We start from the raw sequence: 19041 nt of genomic DNA, 5'->3' as shown, positions 1-19041 counted from the left end.
CCTGGCCGCGTCTGAAGTTCAGGGTGTGCAGACAGAGGCGTCTGGAGCCAGGCTTTTCCACACCGCAGCTGCAGCTGTGCTTCCTTTTCCTCCAGAGCGGGCGCACGCAGGCACGGAGCTGCGGATTCGTGTTGGCTGGCTGGCTGGCTGGCTGGCTCGTGGGGCCCCCTCTCTTCCCGGTTGCTAGGGTAACTGAGAGCTCCCATTGGCCGAGCGCTCGGGAGCGCAGCCGCCCGATTGGCTTGGAATGCAGCTGGGGGGGGGGGGGGAAACGGTCTGAATCAATTCTGAGCAACTACGGTACTTTCTGGATCTTTTTTTTTTTTTTTCCTCCTCTCTCTCTCTCTCAGTTCAGGGGGAAGGGACATTTTTTCCCAAAGGTTGCAAACAATGAATTCTGAGATACTGTAAAGCAGCTTTCCAGCTCTGTTTGAGATGAGCGTGTAACAGGCTTTGCTTTCTTTGTCCTGTGGTGTGGAGGTAGCTGGGGGTTTTGTTCTCTCTGTAGGTTTTTGAAGTGGAATTCTTGGTTAAATTGAGCTGCAAAGGGTAAATGTTCAAGATTTTGGTGTCTTTTTAGGCTGGTGTGATAAAAGCATTTTTAGAAGACTCAAACACTGGGCCTTTATTCTAGCACATACTGCACACACAGCCTTGTTTACACTTGCTCTGCAGTAGACCGTATGTGTCCATTGGGGAGCAGAGGGAGATGCATGTGCTTGTTGCCGTAGCCACCGGCGGCTTTTGAGACATGCAGTTTGATCCGTCATCGTTCATTTTTGTTTACATATTTCACATATATTACATAATTTTTTTTGGGCTAAATCTGCTTTCGTGCTTTGCCCTGTTTTGGTATCCTTTCAGTAATTTTCTGTGATTCTTGCAGTGCACGTACCACCTTCCTGGGGTCCTAATCTCGTCCGCGGTTTTGGCCAAGAGCTGTTTTGCCTACACGCGCGCCCTCTCGCCGGAGTGCTAGCCTGTCGCATAGCCGTTAGCTCAGCCTAGCTCCAAAGTAGAGGGCCTCGCGGTTTAATTGGACATCTAATTCATCCCCCTTGCTTGGCTTGGCATTAGGCCCACAGCCTTTGGGCTGCAGGGACGAGGCCGTACCCAAGATGCCACAGGGTGGCCCTTTTTACGGACAGGGCAATTAATTGGAGCCGTTGAGGGTGTTTTTAATTTGAGGGGGGAGAAAAACGTGAAGCGTTTGTTTGACAATTGCATTTCGACTCAACAGTCTCTCAATGGAGAGGAGTATTGTGTAAGTCTTCTACGAAAAACACTGAAAGTTGACTGGATGTAAAATGGGCTTGAAGCTCTCGACAAGTGAACTGAAGGTCGTTTCGGAGAAGAGGTTGAAGTTAGTCGCCCTGAACCAGTACAGGGTACAAACGACAAAGAAGTACATTAGAAACTGAGATTTCAGCTCTTCAGCCTCTGAGCTACAAAGTTTTTCCCTTTGCTTTCCTTTTCCTGATAATGGAGTTTTGTCCTGAATGTATTACAGTAATTCTCCTAATCCATATGATGAATTTCCCTATTAAATTCTTTCAGTGCAGAGTAAAACCATAATATTTTACAGTGGGGCCCAATATCGCAATCATAAGGCGCCTGTCATGCATTGTATGAGTAAAGATCACGTGTGATTTTTTCTGAATAGTGGATTAATGGCTCATTGAGGGCAAACGGGGGACATTTCTACCCAAAATGCTAATTTCTAACTCTGGAATCGCAGCACTCGACCCGGAACCTTGTTGGGGAGTGCAGCGGGAGTTTGGGGATTTCTGAGTCGGGACAAAGGGACTGGCCTCAAAGCTCCGCTTCTGAATACGTTTTTTTTTTTTCTCTTTTCTTTTCTCCTTTCAGTCAGGGACGCGCCCCCCCTTCTTTCATGGATGCCACAGGTTTACCTGTGATGGCCGCTCAGCGGGGGACTAGCTTTTTCACCGTGTCACGGGCTGATTTTGTGTTGTTTTTTACAGTTTAAATTTAAATTAAAATAAAAAAGAGAACAGTTGATATAAGTTCTTATATATGTGTCCAATGTTAGATTTTATCTACTAAATAGCCTAAATAAAATGCTTGGAATAAGCCTCATATCTACTGCGTATATGCTGCTTTAGTGAATGTATGCAAATGGAAAAAAGGCATTAATACAGCCACCTGGGATGTAATTGGGCCAAATTTGCATACTGAATTGCAGATGAAAACGGTAGACGTTCCAAAACCAACCGGTAATGGGCAAAGAAAGCGGGGAAAGGAACTTTTTCTCGTCAACATAATAATTGGCTTGTAAAAGTCATAATTATGTTTCTTACCCCTGGCTCGGCTAATCGCTGGGTCAGGAAGGCAGTACTTACTGGCTTTAAACAGGGGCTCTATTCATAAATTCAAACTGGGGTCAGGGAAGGCCAGCGTACTTCTCCTTTGCAGGGATAAATAAAGCCCCGCTCAGCTCACCTGAGCGAACATGGAAATAGCCCGCCAGCGCCTTAGGTCTGACCCTGCGAAACTGATCCCACCCAGCAGCCTTAACGGTCTGACCCAGCGTCCCAACGATCCACCCCAGCACCCTTACCGACCAGCCTACGATCCGACCCAGCACCCTTACAATCCGACCCAGTGCCCTAATGATCCAACCCAGCACCCTTACAATCCGACCCAGCACCCTAACGGTCCAACCCAGCGCCCTAACGATCCGACCCAGCACCCTTACAATCCGACCCAGCACCCTAACGGTCCAACCCAGCAACCTTACAATCTGACCCAGCACACTAACGATCCGACCCAGTGCCTTAACGGTCCGACCCAGCACCCCTTTGAGGGCGTGCCACCAGAGAACTCCTCTGAGCACACCCGGCCCAGCCCCATGGGCTTGGCGGCTCTGAACGCCTTTACCCGCGTCGCATGCCCAGTGCATCAATCGCGGCACATGCCAACACCCCCCTCATGGGAAGCGGGTTCGATTGACAGTGAGGTGGGGACTGATTAAGTGGAGATGGATGCAGGCGGGTATTGAAATGTACAGCGAGCAGGGCTTTTTCATCCGGTGCAGGCGTTTGGTTTACTTGATGTTCTTTGCTTTTCGTTTCAGAACAGTCTTATAGTGGCCATCGTGGTCTTACAGTGTGTGTGTGGGGTGCGTGTGTGTGTGTGTGTGTGTGTGTGTGTGAACGATAACCACTGTAATATAGTTTTAATAGCCTTAGACTTTGGCTAAGGCCTCCTGGGTTTTCTGAAATGCATTTGCGCTACGTTGGCTCAGAGTTGGCCTGGCCCCTCCTGAAATGGTGAAAATATCTGCTTGTGTATTAAATGGCCATGCACTCCCAATGGGCAGATCTTGACATCTTCCTGTTCTGCCCCTCCTCCACAGCCTCAGCGTCACTGGACCTGACGGAGCAGTTTGCCCCGCCCGAGATGGCCCCACCCACTCTGATCAGACTGCTGGAGGCCATCGAGAGGAAAGGTTAGTGCTGAGAGCCCCGAGAGGCGGAGCTTGAGACCGATGGAAAACATCCAGCCAATCACAGTGACTAAATTCAAACAGCTTGTGTTATTGGGTCTGTTTGGTACCACTGACCTTTCTTTTTCTTCGCACCCGTAGGTTTGGACAGCCCTGCTCTTTACAGGACTTTCACCGCTGGGGGTGGACTGGATGTCAGGCAGATCTTGGACAGTGGTGAGCTAGATTAGCCTCTGATTATACTGCCCTTACTTTCCTCCCACAGTCCAAAGACATGCAGGTAGGCTAATTGGAAACTCTGAGTGTGTGAGTGAATGGTGTGATTGCCCTGCGATAGATTGACGGCCTGTCCGGGGTGTATTCCTGCCTCTCACCCAATGCATGCTGGGATAGGCTCTAGCACCCCAAGCATCCCTGCCCAGGATAAGCGGGTATAGATAATGTGTGGATGGATATCCAGCCGTCACTGGTAGATAGTGGGAGGCCTGTGTTTATCTGACTCCAGCTTAATACACACATAGAGAATTAAGCCTGGAAAGTAGCTACACATGCTAAGAAGCTTTCATTTGACCCAGGATCACAGCCATGTAGCGTAACATGCCTAGTTCTGTGTACAGCACGCCCGGTGGCCGGCGATGAACATGACCGCGTAGTCCTAACAGAAAACGTGTTTACCGTGTCTGTAGACCTGGAGCTGCTGGACCTCCAGACCTTGTGCGATGGACTTTGGAGGTACCTACAGGACCTGCCCAGCCCGGTCATCCCTTCCACGGTCCAGAGCGAGATGGAACATGCGGTACAAGGTGAGCTCAAAAGGGCCTTCGCAGGCAGACGGTACACACAGAACCTGGTACAAGGGCTCCAGTAAGTTCTGTTTTTTTTTTTTTAAAGAAGGATTTAGATAGCCCTCAAGGGAAATATAAGCCGCAGGTCTGCCACAGCTGCTGCCATGTTGTTATATTTTAAAAAAAGAGGCCCAGCCTGGTTCCTTTTGATCTGAAGCTGAGCCTCTGCTTTCCTAATATTGCGGAAGCTGGGGTACACATTCCTTCTGAAGCCCCAGGGGGAGGCTGTGGGCTGGAGCTGGAGCTTCAGATCGGGGGGGGGGGGGGTGTGAGAGGGCGTGCTCAAAATGAGCCCCCTTTCGCAGGAAATCTCTCAGAGAAGCCACAGTCTCGACGCGGCTTTGCTTCTAGTGCTGTGGCAGCGATCCTGGGGGTCGTGCTGGATCCACATTCTGTCTTCAGAAGTGCCCATTTTCATTTATGTGCATTGGTAGAAATTGATATTGAATCCCTTCAGGCTGAAAAATGAATGTCTGTGACATTTCTAGTTTGTGGATATTCCCCTCTACAAGTGTGAACTATGTGCTACAGGTCAAGGGAACTGTCGTCTTGGTGAGCTAGAAAACAAAGCATTAGAGCTGTAGGTTGTGAGTTAGCATGCAAAGCAGCCTGCAGTATGCATCAGTAGATTTGTAGCCTCTCTGTGTCCTCCTGTCTGTCTGTCACATGGGCCCGAAGCAGGAAGTGTGTGGTTGGTGAGAAGTGCAAGCGGGGCCCGTGAGAGCTTATCGGCTGCATCTGCGGCCCGGCCAGCCAATGGGGTGCGAGCGTCCCTCGTGCTCAGGCTCGCGGGCGCTGCGCGACGTCTCTGCGGTTTGGGGCGAAGCGACCGCCGCGTGCGTCACGGGGTCCTCTCGGTTCTTCTCTCTCTCGCTCGCTCGCTCGCCCGCCCGTCTCGCCGCACCCAAACGCAGGTTTCTGAGCGTTCTCTCTTGGCGTGGGAGCGTAACCCTCGTCTCGCCCCCGCCCCCCCCCCAACCCCACCCCTCGTGTGCCCGCAGAGGTGCCCAGCCCGGAGGAGTGCGCCCAGCTGCTGCGCGGAATCGGCCGCTCGCCCAGCCTCCCAGCCCAGCACTGGCTCACCTGCCACTTCCTGGTGCGCCACTTCAGCCGCGTGTGCCAGAACGGGGCCAAGAACCAGCTGAGTGCCCGCGCCCTGGCGGAGACCTTCGCCCCCCTGCTTTTCGGACCCCAGACGGCAAGGTAAGGGGGCGGGCGGGCGGGCCAGTATACCGCGTGCGGATAGCGAGCGAGCGAGCGAGCGAGCGCACGGTTAGCATGCCGCTAACGCTCGCGGAGTTTCTGTTCGCCGCACTGCGCGGCGTTTAAAAGTTTCAGCCTGCCCGTATTTCGCAGGAACTTCCAGCGCCGAGTTGTGTAACGGTCGCTCTACCCTTTCAGGTCGCGTCGCTCTCTCGCGCAACGCGGCTCGCGATCCGTTCTGAAGACGTCTGGACTAATTTCACCTCTCCTCTGTCCTCTTCCAGCTGCGAGCCCAGCCAGGAGTCCCACGTCAAGATCTTAGAAGTCCTGATCATTAGCGAGTGTAATGAACTCCAAGCCGCTCCAGGTAATATTTCATTCCTTTTTGCCATTAAAGAAGTTACTGCAGGCTTTCTTGATTTGACTTGATTAACTTTTTTTTTTTTTGTTTGAACTGGGCTGCTTTACTTTAAAAATTGAAGTGGGTTTTTGATGAGTTTAAAAATACCATTTGGAAATTTTCACAAATATGAGTGTCTCCTATACAGTGTGTCTCGTAAACAGTACAGCATGTTCCCCCTACACAGGGCAGTGTGTCCCCTACAGAGGACAGTGTGTCCCCTACACTGGTCAGTGTGTTTCCTACATGGGACGGTGTGTCCATTCCGCTAGGGCCAAAAGCCAGCAATAGTCCCTCGGGTGCAGGAGTGGTGTGTGTTCCTGATTTTTGCCAGCAGGAAGAGGGTCGAATTTTGAATTTTGAAGTGAATGTGGAAGGGCAGTTTCAAACAGAGGCCTGGCTTTATTAGAAGTGCTCGTAGGGAAACATCAAAGATGGTTTTGGACTGCGAGGCCTTCCAAGATGCGTGAGCGGAATGAGAGTGTTCGGCTCTTCGGTGATTAATCACCATGGTGCTCTCCGTTGCCGAAAGACGCAGATTAACATACAGGAGTCCAGGAGCGTCTCCCCTGTAGCGTGTAGCAAATTTAACAAGCTGTTCTTTTTTTCTAATGTCTGCATTTTGGTTTCTTTCTGTTGGGACGACGGTCTTAAAGGAGCACCATGGTGATTTTCACACTTTCTCGGTTTTATGTGCTATTTGCACAAGAGGCATTGAAGAAACACAATGAGTAAAGTATTAAATATGTCCGTTCTGTATTTTTGGAGAAATATGCGTTTTAAATTTATCGTCCTATTTTCAACCGGTTGAGAAAGTTGTCAACTTGGTGCGTCACGAACACAGTAACCACTCCCCTTTCCACGCCCCGTAAACCCATGGATAACTCGAGACCCATAGTTTGCGCCGCTGGCTTATGGGCAAGACAATGCAAATATTTGACTAACGTTAGGTTCACTTAAATTAGAGTGCCTTTTAAGGACTATTAGATTATTTCTGGTTATATTCATTTAGCTAGCTAGCTAACGCTAGCTAACTAGGTAGTTTGCTTTCATAAGGCAATGTTATCGATAACGTTAGCTAGCTAGTTTGCTTTTATGAGGACGTTATAGTTGTGCTTTTATCTTAACTTGGCCAGCTAGATAGCAAAAATTATAATTGGATATAAGTCAACGTCCTTATCTTAGCTATCTATCGATACTTGATATACTACTAAGCTAGCTAGCTTGTGAAAAGTCTCCCAAAAAGAGCGCTTATCATGGGGGTAGTTATGGTAACGGGGCACGGTCTGTCAATCATAGCTGACAGTTCTCATTAGCACGCCCAGACGGTTCGGGTGAACTTTTATAGTGGGACATTTAGGCTTAGAAAAATACGTTTTAAAGTACATTGAGATGACTGAATAATAAAAAAAATTATGCACATTTGTTTTGTTGTTGCCTAAAGACAACTGGGAAGTGTCACGTTCAACCACCATGTTACTCCTTTAATGAGGGGTTGGGGATTTTTAATCCGATTTTTTTTTTTTTGGCCTGGTTCATTGGTGGTGAGAGTTTCCATTAGGTGAGGCTCATGTGATTGGAGATCCGGGCCTTGTGATTGGTTTCAGTTCGGGTTCGAAACCCTTTTAATGACCGTTCGGCGTGACCGAGCGTGGGAGCTTAATCGAGCCTCTGCTTCAAATGCCGCCCTAATTTTACTTTGACGTGCATCGCTCTATTTGTGATGTTGTTTGTTTTTGTTGTCGATACAACAAGTCCTTCACGCCTGCGGTTTAAGCACCACATGATGGAAACTTGGGGTGTCATTATTTACATAGAGAGCATATCCCCTCCTTCTGGTACATGGTACACAATGCACACAGTGCAGTTGTGTATATGCAGCTAATTTTTTTTATTTTTTTATTTTTCGTATTTGACCCGCCGTTGGAAAAAATGACATCTGTTGCGCACAGGAAGTTCTTTCAAAAGAACGCTGTGCACAGGAAGATCAGCTGAATGGAGACTGCGGTTAATTCGAGTTTCCAGTGAACATTGCGCATGTTTTAGTCATACTGTCTGTGAAGGGTCATGCTGTCACTGCTGGTTGTTTTCGCGGTGTACGGTCGTGACCCCCCAAGGTTAGTTTCGGGAGCTATTAACGTTTGAGGCTACAAAACTTTTTTCCAGAAATGATACCTGCTTTGCTGCATCCTTTTAACAGTGGTGCGTGAATGTGTGCAAGCATCTGAAGAGGTAAGCAATGCATGAAAAGTCCTAGATGACAGGTGACAGATCTAGAATTGTCTGCACTGAAATTTTAGCAAACCGTACTAGAGGAGGCTTGAATCTGTAACTGAATTGAATGTAATGAATCGCCTCAGTGGCGGGTTCCTGTCTTTTTGCACGGTACCAGAGGGACTATGCAAATGGCTTTTGCATCCCCTACCACAGATTCTCACTGCAGCTGCTCTGTCCTTTTAGCATACAGTACATTTGAACCGTAGCGTTTGCAAGCTGTCAGGTGCTTGTTCACCTGTGCAGTAGCAGTGTGAAAGTCGCGATTGAGGCGAGATCCAGTGCAGTATAACACGGGCAATGGGATGTGAGCAGTCGTGCTTACTTATTTACTACTCTCTTATTTACTGGTGATAAATCCTCTTCCCTTTTCACTGTTACTGGGTTTGGAGGGGTGTATGACGTCAACATTTCTTCACTCCCTGCTGTCATTTGATTGGTTTTGCCCTTGCAAAAAATGTTTTGTTCTGCATTTGTCGATTGCGCTGTAAATTTGCGTGTCCCCTGTAATGTAGCAGTGAAGCTCTGTCATCATTGATGCATTTCATCATGGGCCTTCAAAAGATAAACTCGGGGTGGGCTGAGGGGAAAAAAAAACGTCCAATGGTAAATTGCCAGGTGTCAGTTCTTCATTGGGGAACGCTGTTACACAGCCTGCTGGTTGATCTGTGTTTAAGTAGACCAGCGTTGTGGCCTTAAGAGAGGATTGAATCATGCATTGCAAGTATTGCATCATGCTATACCAGCTATGCACTGCGGGCCTTGTTCTTTTAGCCTGGCAATCAGACCAAATGCCAGTATGGTGTTCAGTAACAGATTTTTAAATGTCTAGAGCCCCATTTTCCCCCTACTCCTGATGATAAATTCATTTTTAATCTGGAATGAAACTGGGCTGAGTAAAATGAAATGCAAGTTTGATGAATGTTTTAGTTTCTCTGTCTGTAGTACAATGTACTTAGAGCTCTCTGTACATGTATATTATGTGCTTGTCCACTGAAAAAAAACAAACCTGTAGAAAATGGATGGAAGCTTCCTGAATGATGTAATCAGTTTTGTGTGTGATGGGCGTTCTGTGCTTAGAAGGCGAAAGCTTAGACGCTAATGGAATTTCATCACCATGACAACATTCAAAACTTAACTTGTAGAAAGTGAATATGTACAATTGAAAATTGATAGATGGGTGAGGAAAATGTGTATGGCAAAAATGAATTGCTGATAGTGTCCATCTTGAAAGATTAGGCCATCTTCACTGGAAGTTTTAGCACCTTTCGACATCGTTCGTTGTGTCTAATGCAGCTATATATAGCGTATAATTCATAATCCAGAAGTGGCTATTTATAATGGCTTGGTACGCTGAAGTGCCTGACTGTCAGCTAAAGAAAATAACAGCGCAGATGTTTTGTGAATCTAATGACAAATGTTGACCAGTGTTGATTTTGGGCTGGGGTTTTTTTTTTTTTTTTTTTACTTTGAAATCGACCGGCGTGTCCGTGAACTCACTTCCACGTCGCTAACAAACTGGAAGCTTTAATTGGGTAGCAGATAATCTCCTTTGCCTGCGGGGGGGAGGGGGGGCCGAGGGCTGCCTTTTATCATTTGCGTTTGCGCAGGTCAGTTTGAGCCAGGCAGTACGTTGAGCGTATATGTATGGACACGTACGTTTGGAAATGTTCGCCGTTGCAGTTTTTTCAGAAACGGTGGCGCAGGCCTCAGCCTGTGCTGATGTCACTGTGGCCAGGCTGCGTCTGGCCTGTCCATCTTTAAGCCTTTTATTACCTGTTGGGGACGTGTTTTTAGCGTGGACTGGCAGGAGACACGCTCAGCTGTCTGAATTCGCACCTGCAGGCTGGCCCGGGCGGGGGGGGTGTGGTGAGAGGGAGGTTTGGGAGGACGGGGGTTGGGCGGGGGGGGGGGGAGGCAGGCCACACGGAGCCGGTGACAGCCAGGGCAGGGCAAACGGCTGAGGGGCACGGCAGACACAAGGAGCCCTTTCATTCTATTTCTGCTGAAGTGCACGAGTTCCTTCCTGAGTTCCGCGGCGGCGCTCCGGGGGGGGGGGGGCTGCGGCCCACATTCGCCCGCTTTACACACCGGGGCCGGTGCTCAGCGTGGACCCCGTCCAAAGGTGTGTCTGTGTGTGTGTCTGTCTCTGTGCGTGTGAGTGCATCTGTGTGTTTGTGTGTGTGTAATAGGTGTAGTGTGTGTGTGTGTGTGTATGTATGCGTGTGTATATGTGTGTGTGTGTGTAATGGGTGTACTCTGTGTGTGTGTGTGTGTGTGTGTGTGTGTGTGTATGTGTTGTGTGTGTGTGTGTGCATGTGTGTGTGTAATGGATGTACTGCGTGTGTGTGTGTGTGTGAGTCAGGCACCCGGCCGTTACAGGTGGCTATTTTGAGAAGGTCACAAAGCGCCTCTCTCTGGGTTGGGCGGGGCTGGAAATGTCAGTCTGGCCCTCAGCGAGCACTTGTTAGCGGCGGCGGCGGCGGCTATCGCGTTGGCAGCTATCATGTTGGTGCTCTCTTCCCTCTCCCCCCCCATCGTGACCGTCTCTACCCTCCCCCGGCCCAAAGGGGCCAGATCAGCAAATACCCGAACCCGTGCACGCGAATCGCACGCCTCCCCGCCGACCCGGGAGAGGGAGGAGCATGGGGGCGTGCCAGGCCCGTGCGACTTACCGCCGCGCTCGTTAGCCGAAAAGAAGTCGTTTTTATCCCTCTGTCCACATTCGGATTTTAATCAGGTGAACCGTACTCGCTTTTCAATATTAGGCAAACAGTGGTCACCTTTCAGTAACTACAAAAAATGGACTTCGAAGTGCAAGCAAGAGATTTTTTTTCTGGACTTGAAGAGTAAATGTTGAAAAAAAAAAAGTTGATTTTGTGAATTAAAACTCAAGATATTTGCTGAAAATTACAAAGATGCACGGCTTTCAAGGTAAGTGAATGGGCACGGTTGACTTTTTTTTGAGAAAGTGTGAATCAAATGGATATTAAGTCGGTTTGTGGTTTTTTTTTCTTTTCTTTTTTCTAACTGACATTTAAAGTTCTATTTTTGCAGAGGTGCAGAGTGAATGGAAAATAACAGTCTGAAAATAAATCTGTGTGGTCGTGTCTGGGGTAGTGTGCGGCCTGGCCAGGGGAGTAAGACAAACCGCTTTTTGGTGACTGATCCGGCCACAGAAACGGTCAAGGAACAGGCTCCCAGAAGCCTCTACGGGGGTAATTTCAAACGCCTGACCCCAACAGTGTTACTCTCCAGTGAAGGGGGGGGTGAGAGGGGGGCGGGGCAGGATTCTTTCAAATAAATGACACAAGATGGCTTCCGGTCCTCTGAAAAGCCATGCCTTTTCACCTCCTTTTAAGGGGTTCCTTTTCAGTTTGCGTGTATTGGGAGAGGGCAGAACGGCCGATGCACCCCCCCCCCCCACCCCAATCTTGTGCATCTCCACTTTAAAATCACCTGTGAAATGTTTTATGCTGCAGCCTGAATATCGTTCTAAAAGTGTCACATTCCACTATTGGAGTAGCAAAATGCTTAGCTGCTAGCGCTGACCTGTATACGCGGTGGCTGTGGGGAAACGCTAAGTTGCTAGCGCTGACCCGTATGCGCGGTTGCTATGGGGAAATGCTAATTTGCTAGCACTAACCCATCTGCGCAGTTGCCGTGGTGAAACGCTAAGCTGCTAGCGCTGACTAGTGCGTGCGTTTTGTGTGGCACAGTGCTAAGCTGCTAGCGCTGACCCGTGCGTGCGTTTGCTGTACTGAAACGCTAAGCTGCTAGCGCTGACCCACCTACGCTGTTTCCGTGGCGAAGCGCTAAGCTGCTAGCGCTGACCCGCGCGCGCTGTTGCCGTGGCGAAGCGCTGAGCTGCTAGCGCTGACCCGCGCGCGCTGTTGCCGTGGCGAAGCGCTAAGCTGCTAGCGCTGACCCGCGCGCGCTGTTGCCGTGGCGAAGCGCTGAGCTGCTAGCGCTGACCGCGCAGCTGTTCTGTCGAAGCGCTGAGCTGCTAGGCTGACCGGCGCGCTGTGCGTGGGAAGGCTAGCTGCTAGCGCTGCCCGGGGCGCGTTGCGTGCGAAACGCTGAGCTGCTAGCGACCGCGGGTTGCCGGGCGGCGGTACGTGATGCACAGCTGAGCACTTTCTGTCAAGTGCCACTGTGGCCGGACGACTGCGAGCGGGAGGGTGGGGCTGGCCGGACGAGAGCGTGCTGTCAGGATCGCGCACGGAGCTCGGTGCCTGTCCCTCCCCCTGTGTGCCAAACGGAGGGCTCTGCTCCCCTCTCTTCCTTCTCCTTCTCCCCTCGGATGCATTCCCACTCGCGGGACGCTGGAACGGTCAGTGTTTGTGTGTGTGTGTGTGTTTATGTGTGTGTGTTTGTGTGTGTGTATGTGTATGTGCGTGTGCGTGAGTGCTTGAGAGTGCTTTTGTGTGTGTTTGTGGGTGTGTGTATGTGCTCGTGTGTGTGTTTGTGGGTGTGTGCGCGCGTGTGTGGGTGTGTGTTTGTGGGTGTGTGTGCGCGTGAGTGTTTGAGAGTGCCTTTGTGTGTGCGTGTAGTTTGAGTGCCTCTTGCTGTGTGAGGTTGTTTGTTGTGTGTGCGCCTCGTGTGTGTGTGTGTGTGTGCGCGCACCTTCTCACACAGCCGGGCTTTGCACGCAGTGTGAGATCAGGCGCGAGAGAGAGAGAGAGAGAGAGCGGGCGAGTGAGCGAGCGAGGAGGAGGAATAGAAACCGGCGAGCTTTCTAAATGACATCATTGCTCAGAGGACATGAAAGATGCAGCAGGGAGGCAGGGAGGGGTCTGGTGACAAGCCCCGGCGTGCGATTGGCCAAAGAATGTGATGTAATGCATTACTGAGCTGTCCTCTATGGCTTTTAAAAATTATTTTTCCGAGATACCCATTCAGAGAAACGGCACTTCTGGTCTCCACACCGCTCCTGCGTGTCCGGATAGCACTTTTACCCCCCCCCCACCTCAATGTACGACACGGTCCCGAACATGGACTCCGTGGAGACGGACGGTCCGAACCCCGAACTGGGCTTCGGCTCGGACCTCTTCTTTTACATAGAGATGGAGGCGCCAGGTAATGCTGCAGTCCGTCCGTCCGTCCGTCCGAGCGACCGTGGGAGCCTGACGTTTCCCAGGGATCCTCGTTTCCCCTCGCCTGGCAGCGTGTGGGAAGAGGGTCGGAAATCGTCCTCCTGCCGTCGACGCGTCCGAGCGGGCTGGCCTAACTTGTGGTCGCAGGCAACAGTCGAGTGTTTTCTGCACGCTGAGAGCTGCGCTGTTCTGAGGCACGGGGGGCTTCTATTTATGTTTGGCTGCTGTGGGTGTGCGCGCAGCAGGAAATCTTTGTGCGCGTTACTGTAAGCGTCTGTGTTAACGTGACGGGCCGTGGCGTTTTTTGGGGCGACTGGCACTGGCTTGGCTAAATTAACCCCCCTGGTCGGACGTGCTGCGGCGGCTTACCTGTGAGGTAATGCGGAATGGCCACCGTAGACAAAGGGAACACAGTTCTGCCAGTTTAAAAATAGCCTGCCATTTCTGCTTCCTCCTGTTGCCGAAGAGGCTAGCCGGCTCCCACAGGTAAACGCCACCAGCGCGGCTAATCGCGCTTGTCGTTCGTTTGTTAGTTACTGTAGTGATGAGGTATGCCGATGCGTTTGTTTACGTCCATTCAAAGAGGAGTTCTCTTTTCTTCTTCTTCCAGTTAAGCGATGTTTCCGGTGCTCTCCCTTCCACAAACTGAACTCCCTGGCTTCAGTTCGATCTCCGTTCGATCCCGAGCCGTTCCCTTTTTCTTTTTTTGTGTGGAAGAAGCGTTTAATGTTGTGGTTAGCGTTTCGCCCACGCGGTCGCCGTCCTCTTCGCCGGGAAGCGCGCGGCGTCGCGCGGCGCGCGGAGTTGAGGTTTATTCGGGCAACAGTTGCCCTCGTTGTGGTGATTTGCGACGGCGTCGTCCTCCGGGGTCGGGGGTGGGCAATGCCAGGTCCCCGCGAGTCGCTGTTTTTCATTGGCTTGGCACTCCGGCGAGCAGTAACATTCTTCCAACATCACACTTAAATCAGGTGGAAAGGAGCTGGAGGGGGTGGGAGAGAGGGTGGGGTGTTGGGGGGGGAGAGCGGGAGCAAACTGCTGCGGATGTTTTACTTTTATGTAATCATCTTTTTAAGATGGCTCCCGAGCCTTTTTTTTCCTGTGTATTTTATTTATTTATTTTTATTTTATTTTTTATTTGGGGGGGGGGGGATTCAAGGCTGCAATAAAAAATGCCTCGTCGAAGTGTTTCCTTAATTTCTGTCCATAGCAGCATAATGTGCTTTCATCTGTAAATCTCCTGTTGCAGCCTCTTCACCTTTTTTTTATTTTATTTTTTATTTATTTATTTATTTATTTTTTCACGATCAGGTCAGACTGTTGCAGCCAATGAGATTCCAGCTGCCAAAAACCTTTTTTTTGTCTATCTCATGGAGGTGTCTCTCTCAGGAGACTGTTTGCCATATTGAGGAATGGCGGGTGGTAGATCTGGACGTGCCGGAGAGGCGCACGGATACTCACACCCTCGTTTATTATGGTCTGTCTCTCCCTCTCGCCCCACAGCGCTGCCACCCAAACCGCCGAAGGCCCCCGTCGTCGTGAACAACGGAACCAACAGCAACATGGCTCTGCAGGACTCGGAGTGGTACTGGGGCGATATCTCCCGGTAAGTCCCCCCCCCAACCACCCCCCCGCGCCCCGCCGCGTCCCGGTCCGTCTGCGAGACTCCGGAACCCGCTCCTGTTTTTGGGGGAGAATCTTGCTTTCCTCTTTCTTTTCCTGAGTCCGTTGGATTCTGCTGTGTTTCATCTGAGGCGTGCTCGAAAGTGACCGTACATAAAGGACAGAAATCGGCTCGGCCAGGAGCGCGGCAACAGCTGTGATGGAGGGTGATCGGGCGCTCGCGATCTGCCGCTTCACCACTGCCCCCCCCCCCCGCCCCACCCCACCCCACCCCCCCGTCCAGCGAAAGTGTTCCAGTTTGAGCCGACGAGTCGATGGTTCACTGGGGCCCTCGATCAGGCCCGGGTTTGCTGCAGGGTTCCAGCAGTGTAGGCCTGGGGAGATCCGGGCGTGGGCGGGGGCGAGGGGTGGGCGGTGGGGGCGCGGCGGGGTCCGTGGCCGATTCGGTAGCGAGGAATTGAATTTTAGCGGCGCGCACGTCGGCATGGCGACGAGACGGGGGCCGGTTGACGGGAATAGACAGGCATGTACGGTTACAGTATTCTTGTGTCAGAGCTCATCAGGGGCCCTAAATGAAGACTAATGCCTCACCAGGGACCGCGGCGCTGGGGATCGCGTTACCGGGGCGGAGCGGCTCTGTCCGGGCCTAATCGCCATGGCGCGCGTTTTTTCACCATGGTCAGGGAGCAGAAAAAAACCGCAAGCGTAATCCAACTCTGTTTTTTTTTTGTTGTCCCCCCCCCCAACCGTTTCTATTGTCGCTTAATTGAAAATTCAAGCGAACGCTTTCGTTGGAGGCTTACAATAAGCACCGAGGCCGATTATAAAGTTTTTGCTCAAGTCGTTAGGTTTCATTCCATCTAATTAACAGCTCATCCCTTGTAAAGACACATTTAACTGCAGTTCGATCAGTGTAGCAGGAAACTGGACTTCAGAGTATCACTTTTGAGCCTTATTTGCAGCCGTGCAGATCGATGCAGGCGTCTCTTCAGAAGCAGTACCTGCCTTCTCACGCCAAATAGCTGAAACTCAGTGGTCTTAGTTAGTGGGCTTAACATAACATGACATGACATGATATAACCTAATGACGAGAACAGGCCGTTCAGCCAAGCAATGCGCACCGTTTTCCTGACTAAATGAGTGCTCTGATTACCTACAGACTAGATAGCATCTAACACCGTATCAAGCCTGGTCTTGAAAATCCCCAGAGTTTCTGCCTGTACTACATGACCCTGGGTGGCTGTTCCACACATTGACTACCCTCTGTGTGGAAAAAGATTCTTCCTGATGTCTGTATGGAATTTACCTTTTGCTAATGTCCATTCATGTCCCATCATTCTGCTAACAGAGGACATAAATCGAAATTAGCAAAAGGTTAACTGCTTGGTTCATACTTGTTGGGAAGGCCAGCTTTCTTGTCTTGTTGTTGTGCTAGTTGAGGGGGACTTTCACTAAGCAGTGTCCAGTGACCCAGTGAAGGGACCTGGACACTGCTTGGAGAAGGGTTCCCACGTTTGGGTGATATGTTACCCTGAGGTCCTGCCTCTCTGTGGTAACTAACGGCAGTTTTCAAAAGGGTGTAACCGTGGCATCCTGGTCAAACTGGCTCTGTACATCTGGCAACCTAATTTTCCTCCAACTTTATTCTTCAGTTCAGTTGACCTTCTGTACCTGATCGGAAGAAGCTTAATGATGACAACTCACTGGAATTACGTTTCCGTTTTGGCATTTGAAATAAATATTGTCTGAAGGTTGTTGTCCTCTTACCCTAACTCGTCACGTTGTGTGCCCTAAAGGGAGGAGGTGAACGAGAAGCTGAGAGACACAGCCGACGGTACGTTTTTGGTCCGAGATGCCTCCACCAAAATGCACGGGGACTACACTCTCACGCTCAGGTATGTGATTTTCAGACACAAAGTAGGGAGAAATCAAGAGATTTTTTGCCCGAATCTATTTTTAATGAACGAGTGCCTGTGTTGTATAATTTTTAGGGGACAAGGCTTGTATTTCGGATATTTCAGGCTTGATTGAGAGGTGGGCGTTGCCAATTCACCATTGACTCGAGCCCTTGACTAGACTTTGTTCAGTGAATATCCAACTGTAAAAATGAATTGTAGGTCTAAAAAAAAAACAAAGCAGGTGTGTAAATTGCTGTGGATGAGCGTCTGCTAAACGGTGAAATGTAAACGTGTACGTAATCTGGCCTACAGAAAAGGGGGCAACAACAAGCTGATCAAGATTTTCCACCGGGACGGGAAGTACGGCTTCTCGGACCCGCTGACCTTCGGCTCGGTGGTGGAGCTCATCAATCACTACAGGCACGAGTCCCTGGCCCAGTACAACCCCAAACTGGACGTGAAGCTGCAGTACCCCGTGTCCAAGCACCAGCAGGTATGGAGCCCCGCCCCCCCCCCGGCTCCGCACCCCTTAACCGCGTTCCGCCCCGCCGTTGAAATGCGACGTGGCTTCGCTGTTCGTTTTCTCCTGCGAGATGATTTGATTTGGATATGAGTTTATTGAAAGGGGTTGATCATGCACCTGGCTAAATTGTGCACGAAAGGCGATGTCCTTTTCGCGGGTCTGTCTTCTTGACGGGGTCGTGGCGAAACTGGCTCTTGCGGCTCTGAAGGAGTGTGTTCTGTCGTTTGGCTTGCAGGATCAGGTGGTGAAAGAGGACAGCATTGAAGCCGTGGGGAAAAAGCTGCACGAGTACCACCTGCAGTACCAGGAGAAGAACAAGGAGTACGACCGGCTGTACGAGGAGTACACGAGAACCTCACAGGTAACCCCCCCCCCACACCCTCACCCCCCCCCACCTCACCCCGAAATGAGCCGTCCCTCGGGGCACCGCAGATCGTCCCCCCCCCCCACTAACCCTCGACCTCCTCTCCGCAACAGGAGATCCAGATGAAGAGGACGGCCATCGAGGCCTTCAACGAAACGATCAAGATATTCGAGGAGCAGTGCCAGACGCAGGAGCGGTACAGCAAGGAGTACATCGAGAAGTTCCGCAGGGAGGGCAACGAGAAGGAGATCCAGAGGTAGGCCCACAGGCGGCGGCTCTCCTTTCCCGCGGAATATGTCGGCCTGGCTGGAATGTTGAAACTCAGATGGCATCTACGTGGCATTCTGGGCATTCTTTTTGGCAGCCATTTTGTCTTTAATGGACTTAATCGGCGCTTCCCGCGTTGAAATGTGTTTTAAGAAAGCACACGTTTTCCTTAAATGGCCGTTTCCTGTGCTACCTTACAGTCTCAACGTTAAAACGTTCATTTTGAATATCCAGTAAGATTGTTTGGGTCTGTTGACACCCATTTTTAAGCTGTTCTTACGATGGTGGACTTGGGTTGTGAGATTTTGGAATTTGGCCTCCTAGAACTGACTTTGAAAAAAGGAGTATTATTTCTTCTTGTGGTTTCACCTCTAGATTGCATGCATTTGCTGGCTGTGTTGCATGTGTTTATACTGGCCCTGTGCAATCATTGATCGTACAAACACGCTAAGAATTTTACCCATTAAAAAAATATTATATTATATTAAATATCGTATTATCTGCTATGTAAAGACATATTCCGTCTTGCCTTTTATTTGTATCCGGGGAGAAAAACAGAAGTGGGAGGGTAAGAAATGAGTTGGGAACACGGTGTACTTTTTTAGAGCTGCGTCAGATTGGGCAGGGCTGTTCTTCGATATGGGCCGCTTTAATTCTTGGAGCGAGTCCAGTAAGCTTTTACACATGATCACTAATCACCGGGTGCATTAATCAGCGTAATGTTTTTTGTGGCATGTGTAATGGACTGCGTTGTCTCTTATGCGCTGTTGCATATGGTTACCTGAAGAAATGCGTCGTGTGCAGTCAGCTTTTTTATTCTTTTTTTTTTGTTAAATTGCTACTTGCTGCACTTCTACTGTACATCTGTCACTACTTGGATTATAAACACTCAGTTTTAACATGCTGGAATGAAGCTTCATTTACAGCTTTATAGTGGCGTATAGGACAGCAGTGGAATTCATAACTACAAAGCTGTAAGCTACACGAGCGATTAGGAGACTAAAACTCTGATAAATATTGAAAAGAAAGATGTAGGACCTTCGCAGACAAAAACGGGCTTTTCGTATTTCAGCAACGGCGTT

General features: G+C 50.1%; 1 protein-coding gene across 5 annotated transcripts in view; it reads left to right on the top strand.

Annotated features, from left to right (window-relative positions):
* LOC135233538 (phosphatidylinositol 3-kinase regulatory subunit alpha-like) overlaps window positions 1-19041 on the top strand; it is a 38817-nt gene that overhangs the window by 14107 nt on the left and 5669 nt on the right. For 2 of the 5 annotated variants that reach the window (XM_064297182.1, XM_064297183.1), the window contains exons 3-12: window positions 3380-3472; window positions 3611-3685; window positions 4156-4272; window positions 5316-5517; window positions 5802-5884; window positions 14788-14890; window positions 16704-16802; window positions 17118-17298; window positions 17564-17689; window positions 17806-17948. In XM_064297182.1, coding sequence (XP_064153252.1) covers window positions 3380-3472; window positions 3611-3685; window positions 4156-4272; window positions 5316-5517; window positions 5802-5884; window positions 14788-14890; window positions 16704-16802; window positions 17118-17298; window positions 17564-17689; window positions 17806-17948 — 1222 coding nt within the window. Of the gene's footprint in view, window positions 1-3379; window positions 3473-3610; window positions 3686-4155; window positions 4273-5315; window positions 5518-5801; window positions 5885-7996; window positions 8150-12500; window positions 12525-13149; window positions 13271-14787; window positions 14891-16703; window positions 16803-17117; window positions 17299-17563; window positions 17690-17805; window positions 17949-19041 lie in introns of those variants that run through there. The other 3 variants (XM_064297185.1, XM_064297186.1, XM_064297184.1) reach the window with 3 other exon arrangements.

The sequence above is a fragment of the Anguilla rostrata genome, chromosome 10, assembly GCF_018555375.3.
Source record: "Anguilla rostrata isolate EN2019 chromosome 10, ASM1855537v3, whole genome shotgun sequence".
Classification (NCBI taxonomy): Eukaryota; Metazoa; Chordata; class Actinopteri; order Anguilliformes; family Anguillidae; genus Anguilla; species Anguilla rostrata.
Note: the sequence above shows the minus strand (reverse complement) of the source record. Positions and strands in the feature narration are given on the sequence as shown.